General features: G+C 40.8%; 1 protein-coding gene across 9 annotated transcripts in view; it reads left to right on the forward strand.

The window, feature by feature from the left end:
- The window catches only part of DPP6 (dipeptidyl peptidase like 6), a 563,983-nt gene that overhangs the window by 383,556 nt on the left and 157,333 nt on the right, over positions 1-23,094 (forward strand). For all 9 annotated transcript variants that reach the window (XR_009965358.1, XM_062621474.1, XM_062621476.1 and 6 more), the window contains exon 3: positions 6,055-6,153. Coding sequence is in view for 8 of the 9 variants with exons in the window: in XM_062621474.1 (XP_062477458.1) it covers positions 6,055-6,153 (99 nt within the window). In the remaining variant the exon portion in view is untranslated. The remainder of the gene's footprint in view (positions 1-6,054; positions 6,154-23,094) is intronic.

Below are 23,094 nucleotides of genomic sequence, written 5' to 3' on the forward strand. Positions count from 1 at the left end.
ATACAAAAAGACAAACAGTGGAGAGACAAGACAGAAAATTCAGTATCAGAAATGGTGAGGAGCTACAAAACACAGGAGAAGGCAGAAGGATCCCTGCAGAGGGACTTAGAGGAGAAAAGGGGCTACTTCTCGGACGAGTGCATGTGATTAGGGGACAGCAGGACAGAGAGCACACTGCTGAGGAGGGGGATGAAAAAAAGGGAGAAATGAAGCCTTAGGAAATGGAAGAGCACATGATGGTGAAGCAGAAAAATGAGACTTAAGCTGTGTGGCAGAAATTTCTAGCTCATACTTTATAAACTGACATGCAGTTCAGCAGATCTGGGCCATCTTCCCTGACACAGCTCTTACCCCACATACTGCTAATACTGGAGATAATGATAAATTAAGAAGTACAGGACTGCACTGAGTTAATTTGAAAATGAGTGGAACAATTGCTACATTATTCTTTGATTATATGTTGTCATGCCATGTTCAGTTTATTTCATGCTATCCTGAAGTTTTTAGTGTAAATATAAGTAGCACATGGTCATGCCAGAGTAATTACACAACGAAATTCATTAAGGTTAAACTTAATTAAGGGTCATTTCTGAAATTGCTTTTGCTAGGGTTCAGATTTAACACATTTGGACAGTGCACTTCATCTATCTCTGAGATGTTTTGGAGAATGGTCCATGGGCTGTACTCACATCAGGCACCACTTACTTGCAGTGAGAAATATCATCCCTTATCCATTAGTTATGGAAATGTTGCTTTCTGTTTTACTGAAGTGTAGCCCCAGACTTTTCAAAACTTCACACCAAAGCATAGATTTCTAAACCTGTGAGCTTCAAGAACCTGTCACTGGCTCAGACTTCATAGATGAGACTTGTGCAGTTTCCATCAAAGACCGGGATTCTGTATAGACAGATACATAGGGAGAAGCATAAACATACCTACTAAATACAGTTGAAATCTGTTTATATTGATGGTCAGAATGATATCTGGTGAGGATTTAACACTTCTTGTTTCAATTCTGGGTTCAACTATAGACCTCATTTAGGACTTCTCCTGAACCCTACTCCCAATTCTCCATAAACAAAATCACACATAAAATCCAGTAATGACTATTGTGACTACAGACACTGCAGTTCTGTTGTCCTGATAAGTGCCTAAACAGAAAAAGTGTGCTGAGCTTTGAGACCTGTAGCTAATGTTCTCTAATTTAGGAAAACACGAGTAAATATGGGTTATTATAATGGCCTTGTATTTAATGTAATATGGAGTAGGAATATGAAATACCCACATTAAATAAATAAAAGTCACAAGTGTATTTGTGTGTTTATATATGCATACACAAGGATGTTATCTGTTTGGGATATGTATGCACACACGTGTATATACATAAATAACAGTTATTACTATGTACTTTGCAACAACTCCAGAAAGCACTGTTGAGAGGGTCTCTGTGCTTAAAAGTTAGGAATATGCAGTCATTTCCTATGGTAAAATTTCCATTCATATTTTTTTAGATTTCTAATTACCTTATTTGCTGGTCAACTGGATTTGGATTGTTTTTTCCCCTGATGGTGTTTCAGAACTGTCCACCACATGCAAATATAAAACCTCTGAACTCAGTACTGCTTCTGTTTTTATTATAGATCCAGACTGCTTCATTGTGAGACTCTGCCAAGGATAAAATAGATATCTTAGGTTACTGCTGTGGTTTGGCAGCAGCTGAGTTCAGTCTTCTTTGGGCCACTGGCCTTGGAGCTTGTTACAAGGACAGACTATGGCAGAGGGTGGCAGGAGGCTCATTCACAGGCATTTCCCATTGGCCAGTGCTAAGTGAGACATAGAGGCTGGTTTGACAAATGTAAAAAATATTATACTGATAATCTTGACTGGGGACAGCACATCCTAACAAGGTAGGATTGGGGAAGATGGAGTAGTCTATCCAAAAGGAGAAGCAGAGTTTGCTTTCCCTGCCACAAAGTAGTTCACTGGAAGAAGAAATGTGTATGCTTTGTTAGCCAAACTGAAAAATAAGTGATGGATATTTGAATAAGAGGCAAGGAAGGGACAGGAGGACAGCAAAGGAAGGAAGCAAAGCAGTTTTGTGGATGGGGAGCTGCTGCCAAGTGAAGAGTGACATCAGAAAAACAAAACAAAAGTAAAAAAAACATTTTCACGTTTGAGACACCATGAAATGTTTCAAGTGGAGTGATACAGCCTGGCATGGGCAGAGCACAATGCTTGAGAATACTTCAAATATTTTAAGTCTTCCTTCTGATGATAATAATGGAGTCCAGCCTGACACTGTCATACTGGTACAAACAACCTCTGCATTCCTTCCTTGTTCCTGCCTATCTTGGCCATCTTCCTGGCTGGGAAACTATGCTTCTCTAAGTATTTTGCTGTTGGCTTGAAAGCCTCTTTTGCAGTGCAGTATCAAGGCATGCAATTCAGAGATGCTCTAAACCCAGTGCTGAGCATCATGCAATGTCTACAGAAAGTAATTTGGGACACATACGGGATAGTGTGCAGCATGCAGTCTTGTAGAACCATGTTTAGACAAAGAAAAGTGGACCCATGACTTGCATCATGGAGGCGGTATTTCCCATTACTATGAAAACTGGGGGTAGTCTCCTGGGCAGTCTTCTGCCAAACCAAGAGCAAGTGGTAAAGTGTGGAATGGGGAAGGTTTACTTAGGAGAGCAGATAATGATTAAGCTATTTAATAAGTGAGGAAAAGGGGATTTATATATCTCTTCAAGATTCTTTTGCAAATCAGCCCAAAACTTTAAAGAAAATTTTAATTCTTGATTCAGCTGCAGAAAGGCTGAAATCCCTGCTGGTCTGGGTATCTCAGAGGCAGGTCACTCACCCTGCTTTAAGATTAATTTAGAAACTAGGAAGAGTGCTCTTTGCATTCAGCAGACAGTGTAATTACGGTAGCAGTGCTTTATTGCTAGCTAACGCTTAGGTCTCATAAAAATTGTAATAAAATTTCAGCATTTCTAGGATTTGTATATCCTTTGGTATTCTAGAACAAAACTCTCAAAAGAAGCACTAAGTGGTGAAAGTTTGTGTCCACATGCTTGCAATGCACAATAATCAGACATATCTGAGGAGAGCGTCTGACACTGACCTATAGTTGAACCCCAAGGGTGATGGAAAGAGAGATGGCAACCCAAAGGTAATAGAAACCTGACCCATCAAGCAGCCTTTGAGCATTGCTAGAGTTGAGAGGAAGCTTGAAAAAGATGATTGGTACTACAGAGGCAAAACAGGCAGGGAGGTCAGCTCATAGCCCTTTTTTGATTGCTTTTTCTGGATTTCTGGATCTTTGTTCTGTTTGTGTTCTGGGGAACAAGGCTTTATCAGTCCAGCCCATATCCTTTTGGGTGCACTGACTTCATGGATGAGATGCAGACAGATGAACCTACAAAGTCTAAGCAGCACAGGGTTCTCATCATGCCTTTAACTTTGAGTCAGGTATAAAAGAGACATGATTTTCACTTGGTTTTCTCAGCATGTAACTGCTGATTGAACGATGGGTTTCTGACTTGGCACTCAAATCACAAGTCCTTGAGACACAGGCACTGCTGCCATGCAGATGTACTGGCAGCTTGGGTGGCAGCTGCCATCAGGGTCTTCTGGGAGCAGGAAACGACCACAGAAAGGTGGCGGCACATGCTTGATCCTCTCCTTCCATAAATCCAAGGAGGTTCCCAGGGTCTCTGCAGTTGAGTATGGACATAGCCTGTGTCCACCAGCTGGCTGAGATCCTCTAAGGCACGCTCAGAGGCTGCTGCTCAGGCTGGATTATCTGAGATCCTAAGATTGCACTTCTTCCTCCACATGTCTCCACTGGGGCCGGGGGAATAGAGTGGGCATTCATAATGAGTGCTCTGACTTACCTGTGAGTTAGATGAGAGGTCAGTAAATCTGAATGCTTTACTAAAAAATCATTGTTTGATTGATTATTTAGTTATTTGTTTTCTCCCCAGATCTGTGGCTGATTAATGTTTTCTGTGGTTCATTATAGGACCTATAGCAACAACTGCAGCCCACTGAAGGAGACAGAGAGGGGATCTCTCTGCCTTAGGGAGTCTCCTGAGTGTGCAGGCTTCAGTTGCTGCCTTTACCTCCTCCAGCTTTCTCTTGCAAAACATTTGAAGTGCTTTGAGGGTATAGAGGTGGTGCAGCTCCCAGACTGGCTGTCTCCACCCTGCACAAAAGGAGGGAACGAAAAGGGCTTCCCATCCTGCCCCTTTGCAAATCTCCAGCTCAGAGGCTGTATGTGGGCTCCAACCTCATGCTCCGCACTGCCTGATCTCCCCAGGTATCCAGTGCTGGAGCCTTGAACCATGGTGGGAGCTACCTGGAACAGTTTCCTGGAGTTCCTCTGCACTATATTTTCCATTTTAATAAATAAAATTATGCAGAAGAACCTGGCATAATGCTGTCACACAGTGGGATTTGGGTGAGGACTTGTATTAATGTGTCTTGGTGTTTGGAAGCCACGTTGAGAAGTGTGATTGAAACCTCATCCAGGCTTGGAAAAAAAAGATATAAAATTGAAGAATATAATTTAATATAATAGAAATGATAGTTTGTATTGAAACACCTTTTAGTGGAACAGAACACTGTTCAGAGGTAATTTTCAGTGATCTCAGGTAGCTCAGGGACTTCAATTTGGTGGAAGTAAGTAAAGAAGACTTTTTTTGTGTAATAAATGGCTTCAGAGAGTCTGATTCCACAGTTTCTAATAGCAAGCGTATTCAGTGCAAGGAGTTTTGTACTAAGCAATTTTAAAGATAGCTAAGGCTGCATGATACTAACAAACTTCAGGCATGAGGATACTGTAGTGAGGAGAGATGCTGAAGCACACATCCCTTCTGTGAAATACTCAGAATATGGCCTTACATGTTCCTTTAAAGAGCAAATGTGTTTAACGCTGACTGAAAGCTTTCCATGAAAATATTTTTTGACCAAAAATTTGAAAGTTGAATGGAAATTATTCATAAAAGGTGACTGCTTGTCATAACAAAAAAAGAAAAAAAATACTGTTGGTGGAAAAAAGAGAAGAAGGAATATGTTCATAAAAATTTTTGGGGTTTAATTTTTCTCTAAATATTGCAGCTTTGAGAAAATTAAAATCCATTTTTTATATTAACTAATTACCCACTATAGAGTTCTGTGATGTAGTACAGGTACTCTTCATCTCTGAGGCCCAAGAATCCATTGATTCAACATAAACACTTCAGTTACAGGCCCAGGAGCATCTGCGTTGTATTTATGTAAACTTACATAGTGGAGAGGTGTTGGTAGAAATTAGAAGATGTTAGCTGTGACAAACTTCAAGTGGTTAAAGTTGTGCCTTGGTGTCATTCAGCTAGATTCATGCATATTCAGTCTTGGTGACATCCAAATGGGACAGATTTCCTTGTAACAATAATACATATGCAGGAAGAAATCAGTTCTATGCTTTCTTCAGATTGTGCTTTGCATCACAAGTTTGTTGGAGACCTCTGACTAAATCATGAGAAATGTGGAGAGGCCTGTAGGGAGGACAGTGGAGGAAGACATACAGGGAATACTTCTTTGCGGGGAAAGTGACAGATTTTAAGGAAATAAAAATATAAGCTATAAAAGTTTAGTCACTTTTAATTAGTTTTTTAAAATTTAACTAATGATTTCACTATAGTCTTAGTGTGAAGTAGTTTTACTTCCTAAGTATAGTCAGCGTTATATAGCACTATGACATTTGTAGGTGTGTTTTCATGACTCTTAAAATTTTTTTATCAGATTATGCCTGAAAATATGTGATTTGGACCATATCTTGGTGGTTTTGCTGAGTCAAGGCATAAATGACCAGGATGTTTCTGTTTGTGAACCACTAGATGGTCCTTTTACAAAACTGACAATTGGAAGTGGCTTATGTGCAACAGAAAGCTTAATGTGGACCATTTTTGAATGAGATATGACATGGCTCTATTCACAGTTGTTGTACTTTCAGATACATTTCAGATTTGAAGTAATGGCAGTTTGGTTTTGAATGTTTTACAGTTGAAGATAATAGCTTGTCTCAGAAGAAGAAGATAACAGTGGAAGATCTCTTCAGTGACGATTTCAAAATTCATGACCCGGAGGCTAAATGGGTAACTGGTGAGTGAGGAATGAACATGTCACAGTGTCTTTGCTTTGTTTCTTCGCTCTCTGGGAACCTCTTTTTTTTATTTCCTTCTTTATTCTTACTGTGTTCTTACTTTATTTTGCTTTAGAAATTACAGACTCAAAGAATGGTTGGCATTGGAAGGGATCTCAGGGGATTATCTTGTCTAGCTCCATGCTTAAGCAAGAGCAGCTAGAGTGGCCCAGAACCGTGCCCTCAAATTCCTATTCCAGCTTTCCTCCTGATAAATGTGCAAACACCTCTGCACTGTTATTTTATTTTTTTGTTTAAGGCTCTCCTAGTGGGCTCATAGCTAGGCACTGAAAACTACACCTTTTGTCCCAAAAGCTTCCAGCATTCAGTAGGTGATGTAGCACGTGATTGGAAGAAGTGATTGGAGCACTAGCAGTCATTATTTTACCATAAACCATAAACTTCAGGTTTATATTCCCTCATCAAAGCATTTTTTTTCTGGCAGAGAGGTGAAGCATTGCTAAGCAACAGGCAAATAGTGGTGTAGCAGCAGCTGGGCTGGTGCTTATACACAAGCCGTGTGTGCTTTTTATCCTCCACTGCGTTGCATTTTCTAGTCAGGGGAAAACCAAATAATGCTTGAATTAATGCATGTAGCATTTGCTGGAGTAGAGCTGTTTTGAGGGATGTAAATTCCAGCTCTTGCTGGAAATTGTTGCAGTCAGAACAAGCTTTGGCAAGAAAAAATGATTTGCAGTATGCTGTTCATGTAGGTTCCAGTCCAACTCCTATTATCACTGAGGTGATTAGTTTTTCTTTTGAATTTCATGGGGAACTGGGTAAAATCAATCTTTGTGTTTGGCTTTCCTTGTCTGTTATGCCCATTGGGAACAATTTTAATATATGTTAAAGGGTAGTGCTGAATTAACACATTCCCCAGCTGCCCTCAGTACAGCTGTCTCTGACTTCTCCCACCAAGTCAACTTCAGGGGAAAGCAATTGCGGATGACATGCACCTTCACAAACACACCTGCCAATGGGTGGGAGCTCTTTTTCAGGCTGCATTCTCTGGAGGAATGGTGATCCCCATAGCCAGTATCTGGGTCTGAGGATAATGGAAATATATTACCTGCATTGCAATTCAGAATTATTTGCCTAGCATCCTTTTTTTTAGCACTGATATCCCTAATGTCCCTTATGAAGGAAGAAGTGCATTATTAAGACCTTTAGTGCTATTTTCTTTCTTTGCTAGAGTACAAGGGAGTGATAATGAATTAAACTTGCAGGAACAGAGAATGAAGTATTGCCATAGAGCTAGGTGTAATATCTCCCTCTGATGAGTATAGTTTTACATGGATGTAAGGCACATTTTCCACAAAACTGCAGTCTTTGAAAAAAAAAGTATTTCCATTGGTTTTCCAATTATGGTTACATCCTGGTGTCATATAAACTTTTATTAAGACTCCAATCTTGAATGGTTTAATATCACTCTCCATCCTCCCATGTACTCTTACTGCCTCCAGCACAATTTAACGTAAGTCTTGCATGATCTAAAATTACTAAATTATTGTTCCTGTAAAGGACAAAGCACTAAGCAGTATTGTGCAAACATGCATAGATATTTCAGAAGGACTTGTTCTGTTGCTGTGCTACTAACACCACTGATAATGATTTTAATATGTCAAGAGAAATTTTATGAAGTCAATAGATATTCTTACAATTACCCAAGGGTGACTTCACATTTAAGGGCAAGACGCTAATCTGCAATGTCATTCATCCAAGGACTCAAAGCCATTTTATAGCATTAATTACTTTTCTGCATTATAGTTGCTTTTCACAGCTTTCTCTAGCTAAGTGGTGAAATCCTGATTAAGGTCCTGATAATCCTGATAAGCAAGACAAAAGACCAGTAGCCTGATTCCCAAGTGCACATTGCTATTGGTCTCTTATTCTCAGTTTTTGGAATGCCAAAGCCAAACTAATAAACTTGGTATAACAAGAGTGCTAGAATGCCTTAGCAGAAAAATTACAGATTCAAAAATTGCATGTTTAAAATTGCATGTCAACTCACAAAGTGAGTTGATGTTTTGTGGAGAATCTGCATAATTGTTAAATTGTAGGTAGCTGTTTTGTACCCTTCTTCCCCTTCTGCCGTTGCTAAATAAATAGCAAAATATCATGGTCATTCAGAGATTTGCAAAATTCAGTCATCTGGGCTCTTCAAAGCTTTGTTTCCTTCCTCTTCCTCTTCATTATTGCAGAAAATTGGAGTTTGGTGGCCTCATCAAAGATGAAACATGCTACATGTTTAGGAGTATTAGAATCACCTGAGGCATTTGCTCCCAAAATAGTTCAGTCAGTATAATACCCATTTTCTTCCCATTTAACAAGGGACTGATTCAAATCTTCTGAAGGAGCAAGGTCTTTGACTTGGATGAGCCTTAGGGCAAGTGTTACAATTAAAAAAAAAAAAAAAAAAATCCAAAATTAAAAATTACTATTCTGGGAGGCACTTAAATACATGTTGAAAGCTCACTGAAATTGATAGGATGACCTGGTGTTTAAGTGTTTTCTTGATTCTCAGTGGGCAAGTGAAAAAATAATGTATTTCTGATCAACTTCATATGATTTGTCATTCCATTGATTTTACAAGAGCTAGGGTGAAAAGAAAAAAAAAAAGAAAAGAAAAAAAAGTGAGAACCTGTCTCAAAACTGACATAACTACAGTTTCAGTGCAAAGATTACAGGCTTTAACCTTTCAATCAGAGTTTGTGGCTGGTTTATGGATATGTTTGCGTCTTTTCTATTGGAATTGCAATTAAATTTACTTACACAAAGTGAGAGATGTGCGAAAGATGGAACTTTGAATCTCCTACAATTTTTGTGATGTCAGTTTTCAAATTCCAATTTTAACTTTTTTCTAGAGCTTTAATGAGACAAAAGATTTTTTTGTTTAATTAGCTGCTGTCTTCTACTGTCCAGTTGTTGTCATTGACTCAGTTAAGAACACTTTGGAGGGGAGCAACACATTCATAGACCAGAATTGACTTCTCAAGAGTTTATTTCTAATTCCACTGCCAGGAACTGTTATCACTTTGATTTGTTCCATAATGTAAGTAAACACTGGATTTCTTGTGAGTGTTTCACTTTTCAGGACAACATAGCATAATAGTATAGTATATAAGGTATAGTAGGTAGAAAGCAGTAAAACACAGGAAGTTTGAGATTGTGCTAGAGATCAAACAGCATTTATTTCCCTGTTCTGTAATCCAAGTGCAAAGAATCTGAGCCATGTCTCTTTTCCAGCCCCATCCATCCCCTACCCTCTTCTGTGCTCTTCTACTCATCCCTTGATGCATTGAACCCCGCGCCATTCTATTACCATCCTCTATTGTGAACTTGCCTTTGCTGTACAGGTATAATTATGTTGTCCATATGCTAAGCATGCATACAAGCTCCAGTTAGCAGCTTATTTCATACTGTGTATCTCGAATGTGTTATTTGGGCATTTCTTTGTTTGCTTATCCGTGTCAGGATTGTCCTGTGCTGGCCTTTCGTTAGCCTTCTCACGGGTGACAGATTGCGCACTCATTAGTTCAGTCTCTAACTGCTTAGCAGTTCTGCTCTCAAACTCCACATTACTTTGTAATTAGGCTTTACAATTACCAGGCTTTTCCTGTAATTCATCCCACACAGGGTTTTATCTTGTGTTTCTGAAAAGCTCCATGGGATGCTGCAGTGTTCCTGTAATGGTGGGTAAAAAATGGAATAAGGAAAGGTGCCAGCATTTCCTGCTGAAGAGCAGCTCAGTCACCCGATTTCTCCTGAAGACAGTAATTTGTAGTCATTGTAGTCACGGACCTGGCCTGAGAAGCTGGTTGGGTTATGAATGCTGTATTTGTGGCTCTATGGAGCTACAGTGATTCCTATCAGCTGTGAATTTGATACTCCTTTTTCACAGGGAGGCAGCATTGAGGCCAATGTCAAGGAAAGCAGTAGGGAGTAAATCATATCATCACTTTCAGAGACTTATGCTCATCTTCTGTCTTTGTACTTAATGGCAAATACATTTTTCCCACATCAAAAGTACTTGGCTGCCATTGTTATTAGAAAAACATAATAGCAGCCTTTAATATACTGCCCGTGGTTATTGCAATTGATTGGATGCAACGTGCCATCATTACTTACTTCCTGAAGTATGTGTTTCCAGCCTTGCTGTTGGCATCTTGCAAGACAGAGTGTATATAGCAGTGGCTGTTGCCAGGATTTTTGGCTGTATGTTAGTGACTGGAAGCTCCAACCGGGAGTGCATCTTTGTGCTAGACACTGCCCAGTCACAGCAAGACAGTCCTTGCAGAGAGGTTGTAGCCACATGAGAATAATAACGGTTGAAATGAAGAGCACCATATATTCAAGCAGTGAGGAGCACTGAGGTGCAGGACACCAAAGGACACATTCAGGGTCATAGAAAGTTGACTTAAAAAAATATGAAAATCAAGTCCTTCTCTCTGAGGTCTCTGCCCACTCACTTCACCTGAAACACTGGCAAAATTGTATTTATTATTCAAAAAGGAACAGTGGGTAAATTAGCAAAAGGCTCTCAATGGCGTGTTTAGAAATGGCTCAGTTACTTGGAATCCTCTCACTCAGTGAGAGCCAGAACCACTGTGTGCCTATCTCACATCTGAGAATGGCAGCTTGGCTTTTATCTCAAAACTCAGTCTGAAAAATGCACTAGTAACTAATATCTAAATATAATAGAGTCATTCTTTTATCTTTATTACTGAAGCACATATGTTTTGTTGCATGTTCTACTAATAACGTCATAGAATCTCTAGGCTCTTTTAAAGTCTAATATTAAATTTAATGACCTAGAACTAATAAGTTTTATTTACCATGCTGAAAAAAAAAAATCAGGTAATAACTGAAGGAATTTATTTCAGTTTACCTATAGTAATAATGCTCAGATCAACAATACTTGGATAGCCCAAATGTCCCCAAGTCTATTCTGTGCACTGTAAATCCATTGCACTGTATTGATAAAACCATTGATGCATTTCAAATGATGCAGATGTGTGTGGAATAAATGAATTATTTATAGTTTGCTTTGCAAACTATAAATAATTCTTAAGAACTTTGTAAGTGCTAGTATTTTATATTGTGAAAAAGATTTGCATTAAAGTACTGCTTTGGCATCCCGTCAGACTAAAATTGCCTTGCTAAAGAGCTAAAACACAAGTTAGCTGGATTGCAGTCTTCTCTGGGCTACTCACACACAGGCCAAAAGATTGGCTGCTTCTTAGAAAGGACCTTAAGATCATCGAGTTCCAACCCCCCTGCCATGGGCAGGGGCACCTCACACTAAACCATATCACCCAAGGATCTGTCCAAACTGGCCTTGAACACCATCAGGAATGGAGCAATCACAACTTCCCTGGGCAACCTATTCCAGTGCCTCACCACCCTAACAGTAAAGAATTTCTTCCTTATATCCAATCTAAACTTCCCCTGTTTAAGTTTTAACCCGTTACCCCTTGTCCTATCACTACAGTCCCTAATGAAGAGTCCCTCTCCAGCATCCCTATAGTCCCCCTTCAGATACTGGAAGGCTGCTATGAGGTCTCCACACAGCCTTCTCTTCCCCAGGCTGAACAGCCCCAACTTTCTCAGCCTCTCTTCATACAGGAGGTGCTCCAGTCCCCTGATCATCCTCATGGCCCTTCTCTGGACTTGTTCCAACAGTTCCATGTCCTTTTTATGTTGAGGACACCAGAACTGCACACAATACTCCAAGTGAGGTCTCACAAGAGCAGAGTAGAGGGGCAGGATCACCCCTTTCGACCTGCTGGTCACGCTCCTTTTGATGCAGCCCAGGATACGGTTGGCTTTCTGGGCTGCGAGCGCACACTGCCTGCTCAAGTTCATTTTCTCATCGACCAACACCCCCAAGTCTTTCTCCACAGGGCTGCTCTGAATCTCTTCTCTGCACAACCTGTAGCTGTGCCTGAGACTGCTCCGACCCAGGTGTAGGACCTTGCACTTGGCATGGTTAAACCTCATGAGTTTGGCATCAGCCCACCTCACAAGCGTGTCGAGGTCCCTCTGGATGGCATTCCTTCCCTCCAGCGTATCAACCGAACCACACAGCTTGGTGTCATCGGCAAAGTTGCTGAGGGCGCACTCAATCCCACTGTCCATGTCAGCGACAAAGATGTTAAACAAGACCGGTCCCAACAACAACCCCTGAGGGACACCACTCGTTACTGGTCTCCAGCTGGACATTGAGCCATTGACCACAACTCTTTGCATGCAGCCATCCAGCCAGTTCTTTATCCACTGAGTGGTCCATCCATCAAATGGATGTCTCTCCAATTTAGAGACAAGGATGTTGTGTGGAACAGTGTCAAATGCTTTACATAAGTCCAGGTAGATGACGTCAACTGCTCTACCCCTGTCCATCAGTTCTGTAGCCCCATCATAGAAGGCCACCAAGCTGGTCAGGCAGGATTTCCCCTTAGTGAAGCCATGCTGGCCGTCACCAAGCACCTTGTTGTTTTTCATGTGCCTCAGCATGCCTTCCAGGAGAACCTGCTCCAAGATTTTGCCAGGCACAGAGGTGAGAGTGACTGGTCTGTGATTCCCCGGGTCATCCATTTTCCTCTTCTTGAAAATGGGGGCTATATTTCCCTTTTTCCAGTCATCAGGAACTTCACCTGACTGCCATGAGTTTTCAAATATGATGGCCAGTGGCTTAGCAGCTTCATTTGCCAGCTTTGAAAGAAAGACTCATCTTTCTGCTTGTCAGTGGCAGAACAAAGCTGTCTTCATAGAATCACAGAATGGTTAGAGTTGCAAGGGACCTTAGAGATCATTTGATTCTACCCCACCCCCGCCCCCGTCATGGGCGGGGACACTTTCCATGAGACCAGGTTGTTCAAAGGAGACTAGGTTGCCCGTCCAACCTGGCACGAACACTGCCAGGGATGGGGCAGCCACAGCTTCTCTGGGCAACCTATCTCACCACTCTCATAGTAAAGAATTGCTTCATAACGTCTAATCTCGATCTGCCTTCTGTCAATTTAAAGCCATACTCCCTTGTCCTATCTCTACATGCCTTTGTAGAAGCCCCTCTCCAGATTTCTTGCAAGCTCTCTTTAGGTATTGGATGGCTGTTGTAAGGTCTCCCTTGGGCAGTGTAGTTGCAGTCTCGTGCATGTTTGGGGTCTGTGTTTAGGAAGGAGCTACACCTCCTTGCTGGTACCCTTGAACCCAGGTGCTGCCAGATGAGGCCGACACACTTTCCCCAGAACTTGTCTTACATTAAATAGATGTAAGCTAGAAACTGCTCACACGTTTTGTTAGTGTAACTCTGGTGAAGGCATAAAGAAAATTGCGTTACTCTATTGGGATATTTGCTTTGTTGCCCACCTAGTTAAACAGTGATACTAGTTAACTAATTTTAATGTGATTGATATATGTGTTAAAAAGGTTTAAATGAATGCACTTACTGGTCTTAATGGTTCAAAGAAAATGTGTCCCATTCTCAGTTCTGGTGTGCTAGACTTCATATCCTACCTCATGGCAGCAATTTTTTTTGTGAGTGCCCTGGCCTTTCAAATGTTCTGGAAATATTTTCTGAGACACAAAGCAAGTTACCTGAAGCTCAGCACAAACCAATTGGTTTGTGGTGTTTACGGTTTCAGTGAACTTCCAGTCCCAATTTCAAAGAGCCCCACAACACTGAGGAGCTGTAACAATGACCTTATCCTGAGGTACAGGCACATCACTGAAGGAAAATGCTGTGTGGAACAGAAGATACAGGGAAAGCACTGAAGAAGGCTTTTCTGGTCTAGCACTTCACAGAAGTGTGGCAGTGCTGCTCACACACTCCCCATTGCAAAGGTTTTGCTGGGGATGGCCTTCAGGAACTCTGTTGTGATTCATGAGGGTATCAATGTTAGTAAAGTGATCACACAGTGAGCTTTTAGGTTGTGTTGGTGTCAGTGGAAGTGTCCATGCACTTTAGAGATGTTTGATTACTCTAATTTAAATGCCTTCATAAAGTGATGTCCTATGTTGCCAAAGCAGAAGAGGTAAGAAATCATGCTCTGTCACAACTGCTACAATGAGAAAGAAGAAAGGCATATGTTATTCCATTTGAACCAAAATTTTTATTTTAGACCCCATCCTGGATCATCTTATTCGGGGATTTCTGTGGATCTGTGCTCTCAGAGCACTGCAGAAAAGTTGCCCTACTCCTGCCTTTCAGCTGCTGGGCAATTGCCTAAGTTCAGTGGTGACAGTAACCTATTCACTAAAAACAGAAAACCTAGGAATTAATGGCTTTTTAAGATACTGTAATAGGTTGTGGAAGAGACTACTTCTGCCATGTAGCTGTTTTGTTCATTACTGCTTGAGAGAATGAAATGAGAAATCAATTTGACTCTTTTAAAAATTAATACAGTCTGCAGGAGCAAGCTGAGGAGAAGCTCTATACTGTGGCTTCACCACTGCATCAGTACCTAGCTTCTCTGCAGTGTTGGGGTGCTGCTGGGGCACATGCACTGATGTTACATGGGAAAAATCATCCTTTGGCATGTACAGTGACTTCTGAATTTAGAGGGAGAAATGTACTGGAGAAAGTCCTGTTTGTGAAAAATCATGCGCCCTAGAAAAGTAGAAGTAATTCTGCAATGGTCAAATGGGGGAGGGTTGTTTGTGGGGATTTTTTTTTTGTGTAGTTTGATGTCTTGAGGAGATCAAGATTTTCATATGTGCTTATCCTTATATTTAGTAGCCTCCAGAGCTAACCTGATTTTTCTAAAGCCTACTAAATTCTAAGCATTCCCCTGTGTGTCACTGACTGCTGTTGAGCCTCTGAGTCAGTGTCCTCTTGAGGTACCAGAATTGGGCTTTAGCTACTGAACATCTAAATGCTCACAGGCAGTAAAAAAATCACCTCAAATGTTCAGTGTGCTAGCTTTATATTTGCTATATGTCTCTGCATCTTGCCAGGTTGAGCAAAGAGTGTGGCCCAAGGACAGGGCCACTGGCATGAAAATCACGTGGGAGGAGTGAGATGAAAGGGAATGTGTGAAAAGGAGGACATTGGCAGAGTGAGGCTGGACACGGAGGATAGGCTGCACAGTCACTCAGGGGAGGAGCCCAGGAAAGGAGGGAAGATCTTGGGGGTGTACAGGGAGAAGCAGGAGCTGGAGTTGTGCAAAGGGTGAAAATGAGCATGGAAATCAGTACAGTCATGTTGCTTGAGAAATTGCTTAATGGCCCAAGATGAAGAGCTGGAAAATACATTCAGTTGGAAGGGTAGTATCAAAGGGAACAGTTAGCAAATAGAGGATGGCTTGAAGAGGCAGGAGATGTCCTTGTATTCACTTTTCCTCTTGTCTGGATTCTACTAACACCTGCTCCCCATAACCACCTAATTCTGTTCCCACTGATTTATTTTAAACAAAGCAGAAAAAGTAGGCATCTCCCCAGCAGGCAACATGATGGTCACACTCTCACATGTTGGACCAGCAAGCTAATTTCCTATACTTTTTGCAGCCATTAGCTGAAACAGATTTCCCATTTCCCTTTCAAGCCCAGCTCCACTAAAATTAATGCTTTTCTCTCAATTAACTGAGAAGCAAGGTGGTGCCTACTGCCGTGACCATGTCTGCTAGTGAGGAGCAGCTTTGGGGAATAATTTGAACAGGTGTGTGAAAACTAGGACCACTTGGGCTCCTTTGTGTGTAATATTTGTTTGCAGATTGGATGTAAAAATCCATGGGAATTAGATTGAAGCTGCCTTCTTTTCTCTCCTTCCCATCTTCACGCTTTTATGTCACACCTGGTGTACAACAGCAATTCTGTGTTCTGTGTTGCTGGTGGGGAAGGCAAAGCTGCTAAATTCAGTGCTGGGTCCTTTTACCCTGCCAGCCAGGCAGACTACTGCAGCTGCACCCAGTTCACAGAGGGGAACTTTTTGATTAAAAAACCCCAGGAGAACAGCAGGAATGGAAATAGGAAGGAAACGGCACGCTGCTACAGGGAGTGGCTGCGTCCATGGGGGACTTTTGAAGATGTGGCTCACATCAGCAGTGTTTCTGCTTCTGGAAGAAGAGCAACGCACAGGGCAGTTCTGCCTATGTGCTTAACAGTTTGAATCCAGTTAAAAAAGGATCAGGTTTTTTCATGTGGTTCAGAGTAGTTTGAAGTCAAAACTTGCTGTTCTCAGAGCCAAAGGAAAGGCACTGGTTTCACAGGGGTTTAACTGGCAAAGGGATTATGTGTTGTCTCATCGGGTGTTAGTTAAAAATCCACATGAACAACAGTGTGACACTGATAGATATGATTCTAAGTTGACACCTGCCAAGTGGGTAAGGGTGAGCTTCCAGTTGTCCTCAGCCCCAGGGGAAGGAGGACTGCTGTGTCAAAAATTGTCTTCAATAAACTTCTTAAAGAATAGTCATAATTGCAGGCTGGATGGTTGAATTTCTATTAAAATAAATTTATGGTGGGTTTGTTTTATTTTGTTTTGTTTCTTTTGCCTCTTCAAAAGAAGGCAACACAGGAAAGAGGAGGGACAGAAATAAGGAAAGCTGTACTTCTAGGTGATGGAGCAGGCTGAATGCAGAACATGATGGTCTTCTCCCTTGCCTAGGAGACTGGGAGTGTCTCGTCATGAGGAGGGTTGCTTTTGGAAAGAGTAAGGAATGTATTTCATTTAGGTCCAGCACTGCTAAGAAAATCTGGGTACATAGGTAGGGAACTCAGTTTTGAACTGTAGGTAAGGGAGATTATAAATGAGGGTTTGCATGAATTTTCTGAAGGTTTGCCTGACAATTGGGCTGGTGTAAGGGTGGAAACATTTTGTGAAAGGATCACCTAGGAGATGAGCACATAGGGAAAAACAAAGGGAGAAATGAAGTGCATAATTGGAGGATGTGCTGGGCAAGAAGCACATTCAAGGGAAGATTGTAAAGGGATGATGGAGAGGGGAGAACTCTTCAGAGTGTTTGGGCTTCTTGTTAAGCAGCTGATCCTGATTATTATGTACTGCTGGTACCTTCAGTAGTGATTTCCAGACAGGTTTATGTCTTTCTATACAGTCCACCTTTAGGTGCCCTCTATTCTGTAGAAGGCAACTTTCCTTCTTTCTTTTTTTTTTAACCAAGGCGATTTTCCATTTTTCACACTGCCCTATACAACTTTGCTTCCTTCTTGGAGATTTCTACTTAGTGCAGAGCATGTTTTCCTAAGTCAGTAGCTTTCCCTGAACTTGCTCCACTGCTGTTGGACACTTGTTGAACATAGAGTGCTTACCAAGGATTAATTAGATCAGTATGTATTCTTTCACTTGTTCCTTTTAATGAACATTAAATATATATATGCTGAGATATGAAAATGTCATCATATGGAGACAGGAAATACTGTATTTCTGGTAATTAAACTTTATCTCAGCTATTTATAGCTGAAAATTTTTCAGGCAAAGAGTTACATATCTAAAAAAGGAAGTCCCTCATGAGGGTGGATCTTCTGACGGTATTAAGCTGTTAAACATATAAGAAGCAGTACTATTTTTTGTTTTCTTACATGAAATAGTACCAGACTTATATAACTCATTAAAAGAAATTTAGAATGAGATAATTATCAGTGATCAAGGAAATATAATTATATTTTAAAATGTAGATATACAAAACTTATGTCATTGAAAATTCAATTAAGAACAGAAGAGACCAAAGGTTTGCCCAGACCAAAATTCTGTTTCCATGACAGTCAATATGTGTGCACAAGGATGAGTGAGAGGGCAGCAAACATCACACACTTTTTATGTCAGGGAATTACTAAATCCTGTTGTAGTTATTCTATTTCATAACCCAAAATGTTTTTCTCCTCCAAGCCATTTACCAGATGTCCACCAGACCCTCTCGCATCCACCATGTCCTTTGTCAACTAGTTTCACTGGCCTAAGATCAGTCACATAAGGAACTTCTTCTTTTTGCTTACTTGGAATCTTGCTCTTATCTGCTTAATGGGCCTTGGAACCATCTTTGTCATTTCTTGAATGTTTTCCATCTCTAATATATAATTTTAGAGAGGATGGGAGCTACATACAAAGATTACATAGAAGTATTGGGGTTGACCTTTCAAGTGTATTCAAATTATTTGAATTCTAAGGCATATGCATGCATGTAATATAATTTGTTTGGCCCTCACCCCAGAAGTCACTCTGTTAGAGTTAAAATCTGTATGACCTGGTACCATATTATACCATACTGAGTGATCACGATGCCATAAAATCATGTGATAGAGGTCCCCAGCAGGACTTGCTCAGCTTTGTGTGAAACCAGGGCTGGGTCTATACACATACTCCTGCGTTTTAAATCTGATTACTGTGGACATCTCTTTCCATTGCCAGTAACGAGAAATAATCCCTGACAGAAAATAAGGTGGTCCTGTAAGTGATCCTGAGACAGAAATGCTGAGAAATAATCCCTTATTATCAGAGTGTAACACCTCTTAAAATCCACTTCTGGTCTCATGCTTAGCAAGGTAAGAACACAAGTGTGAAGAGATGAAAGAAGGAAAACAAAGCACAAGGAAAAGGAGAGTGAGAAACTACTCACTAGAACGTTTGATTGATGGAGAGAAAGATCTGAACATGTAACCACCAGGTTTGTGTACGATTGGGCATGGTGTTTGCCTTCACGATGCTGACAGCTGGGTATAATGCCAAATTTTCATTTTGCTACTTGATTTAAAGTCCCAGCTTCTAGGGACAAATGACTTACAAAAATGTTTACTTTGATTCAGAAAGAAAATGAAATGAATCTTAAAATTTTTAGTACTCAAAAACATTATTAAAATTATATCTGCATAGGCATTCAAAGTGTAAACGTATTTGAAAGGTTAATGAAAAGAATCGAATGTTTAATTTCATTAGAAAATGCATTTTAAAGATATCAGATTCTTTTGAAGTCTTATACTTGATTTGTTAATTCTTAAGAATTGTTATCATTCAGTCTGGATAATTGGCTTCAAAGCATTTTCACTTTCCAAGGAAAGCAGTTTACAATTACATGGATGGAGAAAACATAAAGTCTCCTAAAAAGGCAGTTGGAAATTTCAATGCCCAAGCCAAGAAGAGGGAAAAATATGTTTCAGCTCAGAAACAATTTCCCCATAAAGGGCAAAATTTTGGATCTACTGGATAAATTATGGTTATGTTAGCATGCATTGGACCTTGTAAAAATCAGCTGTACATTGCAGGAGTGGTAAATCTAGCAATTCAAAGAGACTCTGGGCTCATTGCAGTTATGTTCAGTGTGGTCATTTATGCAGAATAAGTCAGTCCAGGTGTTCCTTGAAAGCATTGGCCTTGCCATACATGCAGTGTAGTAATGTCTGAATACTGTGGTACCTTCAGGCAGGCTGAGAAGAACCAGCAAAACTTGGGACAAACATTTACTACTATTTACTATTCATCAGTTCTGCTTGGATCAAGTGTCCAGAAAGTTTTCCAATAGTGTAATTTACTGTCACCCTAATAAACACTTGTTCTCTCCTCAGCAGTCAAGTTTCCTATTTTCTAGTAGACAAGAGCCCATGCCCCAAACCTGCTCCTGCAGCTGGCCCTGCTTTCTCAGCCGTCTGGCAGTATCAACAGAGAGTGGAGCCAGTGAGGTCTAGAGCTGGCCCACTGCCCCATAATGGGGTTAATGCACATGCTCTGTGCCATGTGAAGCTGTTTTTACTGCTGTTTATTATTACTTTGGTTGATGAACTGACTCATTTTACAAGACATGTTTCTTGGAAAACTTGTGCATAAGCCAGGACCCTTATTAATAATTTAGAAGTATCTTTTACTTCCTTATTCACCTTCCCAGTGGGAGAGGGTGTTGTGGATTGTGACATAAAAAAATGTCATAAAGCCATTTTAAAAATATCCCTATTTGTACATTTATGTAAGTGTACATATATATATTTGTTCCATGTGTTCTCTACTTTACTTCTTCTAGGGTTTAATTCCAGGTTTAATCTCAAGGGCAGCATTTGTGAGAATTTACTGTCACCTTTTACCTTGAAGCATTTAGCTGATACCAATCTTGGTAGCATGAATAAGATATGGCCTTAAAACAAATTAACCTTTCACATTTATTCTTTATTTCTTCTCTATTTTTAATGCCTCACAAACAAAGATGTTTTTATAAGTAGAATTATATGCCAATTATTGTAGTATGCCTTATCTTTTTCCTAATGGGCACAGAATGGCTAATATGGCTAAATTATCAAGCCAGAATACTATGAGTATGAAGAACATGAAAGAGTTTGTTAGAATTGCATATTTTATATTTGCTTTCCTTCTCCAGGGCAGGAAACTGAGACTATGTAATCAATTTTTTGTTGCAATCAACATTTTCTAGGGAAAACAATATTGGACTATATTCAGAGGAGAACAATACTGAAAATAGCATGGGTTTATCCATTTTGAGGGACATTATCACCTTGATCGCTACAGTGAGTTTGGGTTGCTCTATCCAAAACAGATAGATTCTAATGGGAATAGACATGGTTCAGAAGAGGACAAAGACCATGACAGAAGCATGGAAATGCATAATAAAAAGAAGAGTTGCCCTGAGTAACAAAGAAATTATATAAGGATAGAAAATAAAGAAAATTATGAAGAAGTCATATTCATTGAATAAGGGCATTCTTTGATTTTAATGCCACCTGCTGAAAGTTTTTAACCCATAGGGAACCCATTAAGAAGATATTTTTGGACAAAAGGTTGACCAGGATTCAGGAAAGGACCAGGCATTCTTTTGGCATAACCAATTTTTATCCATTGTGATTAAACCAGGTGTCTTATTGGCTCCTTCACTTCAGCACCTGCATCAGCATGTTTGACCTTTTATCAGCAAACCACAACTGACTCAAGACCAACATCAAACAAGGCAGTAAATGATGTTGATTCCTTGGTGGAAAGAGGAATAAGGACAAGAAAACATGATATAAGAAATTCAGGAGTAATTTTTGGGGTTTAGCATGAGGGTCCCTGCAGGAGCTGGCCCACTGTGGGCAAACTGATTTGAGATTTTAAGGGAAAGCTATGTACTTAACTGACACAAAGTTTTTCATTCTATTATCACTTAGTTTAAAAAAAATGGGATTGTATGTCTAGCTGCAAACTGTTCTTCCAATAGCAGTTTCCCTGTGGTTGGGTGTGGGAAACCTTCGTGCTCCTTCAGGTGGCATTCCTTGCCTGGTCAATTGCTCATCATTGTGTCCAATTATTTATTGATGGTTCCTTGCAAGTGTTGAAAGTGTTTCCATCGGCTGTGTAATATGGTGCCCTCTTGTGTCCAGTCCAAACCGAGTAAACATGGACTGGTAGCCAAAATGTGCAGAATGTTGGATTTCATGTCTTACCTGCCTTGATTTTCACAAACCTTAAGTCAGGGTGATGGCCGTGGCTCTGCCAGACTTCTTTTACAGCTAAACTTCAGCACAGTCATACTTCACCAGATAGATTTACCCTATCTGAAATGATAGGGTAGCATAAAAGGGCTCATGCAATAAATCACACCAAGATAATTGAAATTTTATCCAGAGCTGTATACACAGCAAATTTTCTTGTTAATATACAAAGGTCTCATTCAGTCTCTACTGACATTTCACTACTCCACCCACAATAATAATAATGAAAAGGAAAATAAGCCCTTTTATATGTTCATTCTCTCTGTCATGGCCGCTAACAAGTGTAATTTGGTTGGTGGCAAAGAGAAGTAGTCAAGGAAATGCACAGAGGAATCAAGCAAGCAAGCTGTGGGGTCACATTCTAATGAAAATTTATTCATGGATTCCTTTTTTTCTCAGTGTCAAATGGATTATTACATTTGTGTGTAAAACCTTGGGTTATTCACTCCCCTGCATGAAGCCAGACTAAATGAGGCAGACCCATGCTGCACTGGGCTGTGGCAAGCAGGGAGTGCTTGGAGCAAGAGTACTATATAGTACTCTATAGACAGATAAGAAAAGCCTCACACTCACAGGCCCTTGTTCTCATGGGTGACTTCAACCACCCTGACATCTGTTGGAAGGATGGTACGGCCCAGCACAAGCAATCCTGGAGGTTCTCGATTGTGTAGAAGACAACTTCCTTCTGCAAGTAATAGAGGAGCCGACAAGGAGACGTGCCGTGCTTGACCTCGTGCTCACCAACAGGGAAGGGCTAATTGGAAATATAGTGCTCCAGGGCAGCCTTGGATGTAGCGATCAAGAGATGGTTGAGTTCAAGATCCTCAGGACAGTGAGAAGAGCGTGCTGCAAGCTCACTGCCCTGGGCTTCAAAAGAGCAGACTTTGGCCTCTTCAGGAACCTGCTTAGGAAGGTTCCATGGGATACAGCCCTAGAGGGCAGGGGGGCCCAAGACTCTTGGTTGATATTCAAGGATCACCTGCTACAAGCTCAGGAGTGTTGCATCCCAACCAGAAGGAAGTGCAGCAGGAGGGCCAGGAGACCTCCTTGGATGGATAAGGAGCTGCTGAGGAAAATTCAAATGAAAAAAGAGGCTTATAATAAGTGGAAGCAAGGACAGGCGGCCTGGGAAGAGTACAGGGATGTTGTCCGGGAAGCTAGGGACCAGGTTAGGAAAGCTAAGGCCCAGTTAGAATTAAACTTGGCTAGGGATATAAAGGATAACAGGAAGGAATTCTACAGGTACATAGCAAATAAAAAACAGACTAGGGAGAACTTAGGCCCCCTCAGGAAGCTCTCAGGAGAACTGGCTACACAGGATTTGGAGAAGGCTGAGGTTCTGAATGACTTCTTTGCTTTGGTCTTTACTGACAAAGGCTCTTACCACACCACCCAAGTCTTGGAAGGCAGATGCAGGGACTGTGAGAATGAAGACCCTAGGCCCACTGTAGGAGAGGAACTGGTTCAAGGCCATCTTAAAA

The sequence above is a fragment of the Pezoporus occidentalis genome, unplaced genomic scaffold (assembly GCF_034315485.1).
Source record: "Pezoporus occidentalis ecotype Australia unplaced genomic scaffold, CSIRO_AGI_Poc_V1 ctg23, whole genome shotgun sequence".
Taxonomy (NCBI): Eukaryota; Metazoa; Chordata; class Aves; order Psittaciformes; family Psittacidae; genus Pezoporus; species Pezoporus occidentalis.